This window comes from Neltuma alba, unplaced genomic scaffold, assembly GCF_004799145.2.
Source record: "Neltuma alba isolate B1F8T4 unplaced genomic scaffold, ASM479914v2 tig00010657_pilon, whole genome shotgun sequence".
Classification (NCBI taxonomy): Eukaryota; Viridiplantae; Streptophyta; class Magnoliopsida; order Fabales; family Fabaceae; genus Neltuma; species Neltuma alba.
This window is the reverse complement of record NW_021635503.1, coordinates 2,530-8,421: the sequence shown is the minus strand read 5'-3', so window position 1 is coordinate 8,421 and position 5,892 is coordinate 2,530. Positions and strand designations below refer to the sequence as shown.

The 5,892-nt window shown below is 37.5% G+C and overlaps 1 protein-coding gene across 1 annotated transcript; it reads right to left on the bottom strand.

Annotated features, from left to right (window-relative positions):
- Window positions 1-366: 366 nt before the first annotated feature.
- Window positions 367-5,631, bottom strand: LOC114757957 (MADS-box protein SVP-like). The gene is made up of 9 exons (XM_028946941.1): window positions 5,249-5,631; window positions 4,946-5,155; window positions 2,604-2,682; window positions 1,898-1,956; window positions 1,719-1,818; window positions 1,582-1,623; window positions 1,446-1,487; window positions 1,161-1,315; window positions 367-651 (listed from the first exon to the last, which is right to left on the bottom strand). The coding sequence occupies exons 2-9, from the start codon at window positions 5,125-5,127 to the stop codon at window positions 633-635; spliced, it is 678 nt and encodes a 225-aa protein (XP_028802774.1). The 5' UTR covers window positions 5,128-5,155; window positions 5,249-5,631; the 3' UTR covers window positions 367-632.
- Window positions 5,632-5,892: the final 261 nt, after the last annotated feature.

Here is a 5,892-nt window from a genome sequence, read left to right as displayed (position 1 = left end):
TGAAATCCTATGAATGCCCGTGTTCATCGGTAATAAAAGGGTTGAAGTTTGCGTTTACGTACCAATAGAAAAAAAATTACAAATAAAGCCATGAAAACTATAAAATCTAATATCAAGAATCGTGACAACACATTAACTTGTCAAGACAATTTACAAATGACAACAAATTTTTATTAAAATTTTTATTCTAACATCTCACAATTTTTAGTCTTTTTTTTGTGTGGTAATTTTCCCTGATTAATATGGCTGCCGGCTAATGATACATTGGTTATTGGCATCAAAAGGTGATTAGTCTTGATAATATTTCGTCCGTAGTCGCCATGATTATACTCATTGTACGTACTTTTTCTATCTACACATTGGGAATATCACGTAACAAGCATCTTCAGAAGAATATGTGATGAAGATCTCTTGTTTCCCAAACCTTTTTCAAATATTTTGGGTCATAATCACAGAATAAAAGAGAAAGTGGTACGGTGATGTTAGTTCCTTTTCTTTCTTGAACTTCCGACTGATATTAACAGATCTTGAGGAGTTGAGGTACTGGACTTCTAGTACAACTCCTCAGTTTTCGTAATGTATACCTTAGTCTTCGTTTCTCTTGGTTTATGAGGATATCTTACGCAATACCTTCAGCCAGCATATGGTAACCTGCAAAGTAATTGATTATAGCAGTTTATTGTTAAGTGCTAAGCTCAAGTTATAAAATGGCTCTCAATTTGAAAAACCGTTTATAACCAACAAATTCTTCAGGATTGCGGACAAATGATAAATTCTTACAGAATTTACTAGTGAACACACCAACATAGGCCCAGTCAGGAATGAAATGATGATAGATTATTAGGTTAATAATAAAAAAGATTAATATCATATTTAGTTCTCAAACATTTTGATCCTTGAAATTTGACATCATTCCCGTCGGCCTAAAGATTTTTTATTCCTAAAACAAAATTTCAATAACCAAAACTACTCGTTTCAAGTTTTAAGAATCGAGACCAAAACCTAGTTAAATTTCAGCAATAAAAATAGCATTAACCCCATCTAGTAAAATCTTTTGACAAATCCCATGATCTTAAACACTAATGAACCTAATTAGTAGTTCTTTGCAGTCCTATTATGTAGTTAATGATTTCTCAGAAATTTTGCAGGAGTGGACTTACCCCAGCTTGAGCGATGTGTCTGAGCTGTCGCAGTCTTGAGGGGGTCCCGAGGAGTTGCACGTGACAGTGATAGATTCTGATGACTGACCTTCCTCATTATTGACGATGTCAGACTCGGCCCCACCTAGCCTGTTACCATCAGATAATTGCTCCACCTAGGGTCCACACAGGTATTTTTGTTAGAAATCGCAGATAAAAGATTTAACGGCAGAAGATAACGAGAAACTCTAGCAGAAGTCTCTCCATAAGCAAAAAATGAGGAGTAACCAGAGAAGGATTCCATACTTGACGCTTTAACAGCTCATTCTCTTCCATCAGCTCCATTCCCTGAGTTTCACGGTTAAATTACAAAAAAACAAGACAAGGACCCAAAGAAGTACCAATAACAGACTTCATATAAAATGAAATCACCGATACTAACCTTTCTCTTGAGATCACTGATCTCAGTCATTATCTTCTCTTCCTGAGATTAATCATTTAAGACTTAGCTTAAATCGAGTATGACCAGCAATCAAGGCAATGATTTAAGGAGGACAACGCAGGATGAAAGTAAAAGACCTTCTTTTCTATTACACGGCCCCATCCGGACTCGAGAGACCTCTCTAGTTGCTGCAATTCCCGGATGTTCAAACCTTGCAGATCTTCTCCTCTCATCTGTCTACACGGTTCAAGTTACATGTTAACTCCAATTACCATGAAAAAAAAAAAAACTACTTGAAGGAATTGAGAGGATACACCTAAGTTGACGGCTCTTCTCAGCAACTTCCTTGCTCAAGCTGGTGTAACTATGTTTCAACTAGGCAAAATTGAGACTAAACTTAAACAAACAAGTTAAAGAGCTTTAAATCACCAACCCTTCTAGAACAGAGGATTCATATATAACTAAGGGTTTGGTACTAGAAACTTTAAGAATTCTCAAGATTTTTCCATATATCTTAGCATTTTCCATTTTTCACATTTTTCAATTCATCGCCAGTAACTTATGACAACCACAAGGGTCATTATTTTTCCCACAGATAACTGAGGGCGGATTCTCTCCCATTGTGTCGAATTCACCACTTCATTGAGATAATCTCAACTATATACCAAAGAGATAAATAATATAATAATATTAAGTAGCATTTGGTTCGGCAAAAAATATCAGGCAAAAATAGTCTATCAGGAAACGAATACAACTAACAGGAATTTCAGAAATATTTCAGTATTTGGTTCAGCCATATAGTTTGAATTGAAGGCAGGAAACTCACAGCTGAGGGTTGTCAATGAACATGAAAGGGGCAATCGATGAAGGACCCAAACAACTTCAATTATATGTCATAAATAACGTAAAAAGGAATGCAATCGGGACGCCTCCATTAGAACGAGTTGCAGTTTTCCACAAACCCGAATTTCTATCATATTATGCTCGCGTAAAACATGTATAGCAGAGTACAGAAAACGGACCTGGAATTCAAGAGACGGTGGTCCTGGTTTTGTTAAGTTCTTCGACTGCAGATGATATTTGCCGAGTAGTTCCTTTTTGCTTCAAAAGACAGACAGAGAATCATAGTCACATTCTGGAATTCACCCATGTGAGAAGACAAATTCTAGATGCACGTTTACTACTCTAAGCTGCCTTAACATATGACGGAAATATATAGCTTTACATTTATACCGCAAAAACCAAAAATGGACAACGAACATCAAAATTCATGCTTTCCATTTAGAATTACTCACGGTTTGCATAATTATTATGATGTAATAATTTCATCCCTCCACCACTAAATTGGACCTCTCTTTGATATGTATTATTACTGTCACTTGCATTCTATTTCGACATTGAACTAATGCCATGAGATTCGTTTTGACATTTGTGACACAATGCCCATATTGTCCCATTCTTCTCCCCTCCTCGCATTCCGCTGAATTCAGCTTCCAAATTATATTCCCTTCATTTATTGCCCCATCCCGGGGGGGGGGGGGGGACATATTTTTTGGTAGACTTACCGCTTAATGTCAGCCGTAAATTACTCAGGCGGCTTCAAGAAGTTATTATGAAAATTTCACACTTGATTGCTGGTCAAGAACATAAAAGTAAGCTGAGGCAGCGAGAAATTCCGGGAGTACTCAAGCACAATCACTTACAAGGCAAGGACGTATTTGGTGCAAAATGATGGTAAACCAAGCGGAACACAAAAGGCAAAATGAATATGAATAGACAAAAAATATATTAGAGTCATAGGAATAATTAATAATAGGGTTACATAACATAATGACAAACTCGAGGCAATCTTTTTGAGGAATAATCATCTATGCCTCAGATCCAAATAAGACATAATCATAGCTGTATTTCTAGCACTTGGGTCTCAAGGTTTGGCATTATGGAAGGCTATCTTTAAGAGACTAGCGCAGCTAGTTCATTCAAATGCATTAAGCTATGGTTAAGATCATGAATTTTTGGAAGTTGTGAATAGTGCTAGCCATCTAATCAAGTCAGATCTGTTCGTAAGGTCTGAAGATAGTTTGTGGGTGCAGATTCAAACCTCCACTGAGATGCATTAAAATAATTAAGATTAAAAAATGGCGGTGAAATGCTTCTTCTGCAGACTTGATATATGCTGATAATGCATAACACATGCCTAACTATAAGGGTACTGCGCACCGAGTGCTCCCACTATATTTATAATCACATTTTTCAATGTTTCAGTCAGAAAATCTTCCCTCTGAGTGGCTTTTAGGATTCTAATAAGCACTTGATAAAAATGTTGGCAACAGTTATCCACAGCAAATGAGCCATACATATTCTCTAAGGACCACAAACAAGAAGGAAAAAAGAAGAGAAGGAATAAAGGTAACCAAGTTGAGAATTATTATTGCAGATGGCTGAGCTATAGCTGCTTTAGCACGACCACCTCTAATTATTTTTTGCCAGCGAACATACCAATGAAGGCAGATTTAAATGAAAGCAAAGCATCATAGTGTACCTTCTAAATGTATCAAACAAGAAACACGGGAATATGTCTCTCAACTAAGTAATCAAAGTTCCCCATCCTTCAAATATCATAATGAACCTAATCGCAGTTAAGTTTCTTTAACAAGTTATTTAAGTTAGGTTGCTTCCTTGCTATCTACATCCTATGAATATTGTCCGTCAAGTTCTAGTTGGCTGTTTGCGAATATGTATTCTCATGCTCACGTATTATCGTCATTTTCTTCATCCAGCCGCGACCATCACGTATGTGAAAAACATCAAATAATCAAGCAGGAAAGAGTACGACACAATGAATCAGAAAAAAGCTGAAAACATATAAGACGGAAACTAGTATTGCCGTCTAATAAATAGTTGCACCGAGACGTTTCAGAAGCATTATTACATAAATATTTTACAACCTTCGTAGACCTGCCATCTTACATTAGCTTTTTATATCAGCATTTCTTCAAGAGTTCACCACTATCAGATTTGCCAGCTGCCATATTGTTTGTAGCTTCGGCACATCTCTTTTCGTTTTAATTGCCAAACAAATTAAATGAAAAGTCTGAGTTTCACGGTATAATAGTATTCATCATCTTCCCCGTCAACGTTTTAACATCAGCGCACTTCTAGTTTTTTTTCCAGTTAAGAATGGCAATGGCTATACTGCTTCTATGTTCATATAGGTTTATTTTATGGTTATTCTGAACACTTGCGACATTAGCAAGACATACTAACGGTGATGCAAATAGCCAAGCAATGAAACCCATCAACTCGAGACATACTTTGGGAGAAAGAGAGGGAGGGGCGGAGATAGAGAGAGAGAGAGAGAGACCTTGTGCTGAAGTACTCAAAGAGCTTCCCAGTTGAGGAGAAGACTATGAGGCCAACATCCGCATCACAGAGGACAGAAAGCTCCTCAGCCTTTTTGAAGAGGCCTCTGCGTCGCTTGGAGAATGTCACTTGCCTCGCTGTAGCGTTGTTGATCTTCTTAATCTGAATCTTCTCCCTCGCCATTAGATTCACCTTATTCGTACTAGCAAAACTTCAACCAGGAAGGAAAAACCGAAAAAATAGTTTTATCAACGGAGATACGAGACACAGAATTAATAAACCAACCAAAACGGAAGAAGCCCACCTAAAAAGACAAGAGAAAATCGGCAGAAAACAAATGCAAAGTTTGGAGGAAGGACTGCCTATATAAGCAGCTTTTGGGTATCTTTGAGGGAAACAAAAGCAAGAGGACGGGCCTAATAGGAGAGGGACACACGCTGAGGAAAATCAGCAGGCATTTAGCTAAATTTAGCAAAGAGCCCAGGAGAAACCCTAGTTACGGAAGGAGCGTGTTGGGGAGATCCAAAAGGAGACAGAGGCAAAGAAATTTCGATGAAAGGAAATGGAAGAAGCGGATAAGGACGAATTTAATAAAGGTCGGATTTTGAAGGGAGAGAGATCAGAGATGTCGCTGGAAGATTTCTTTCCTTATTAAGACGAGGGAAGTGAGCCGAGGATAGTGCCTCGGTCTTGTTGGTATTTGGTACCTGTTAGGCTTGTGAGTGCACTTTTCAGTACAAAACGCAGAAGCCCCCAATCGGAAGAGAGAGAATGTGCGAAGAAGCCGGAGGATAGATTTTTTTTTTGGTAAAAAAAAAGACAACGTTTTATGGGGAAGCAGTGATGGTTAAAAAAAAAAAAGAGAAAGCAGTGACCAAGTGAAAAAATTCACAAAAAACGAATAGGTTTTAAATTTTAGAGTTAAGTTACACGTAACACCTTAAAATA

Bases quoted from the DNA above. Each gene is read 5' to 3' on its own strand.
- LOC114757957 (XM_028946941.1), bottom strand. From the start codon at position 5,127: ATGGCGAGGGAGAAGATTCAGATTAAGAAGATCAACAACGCTACAGCG. The intron at 2,683-4,945 runs GTCTCTCTCTCT...TGTCTTTTGAAG, and splicing joins TTTGAGTACTTCAGCACAAG to CAAAAAGGAACTACTCGGCA. The intron at 1,316-1,445 runs GTATGGAATCCT...TGTGGACCCTAG, and splicing joins ATGAGCTGTTAAAGCGTCAA to GTGGAGCAATTATCTGATGG.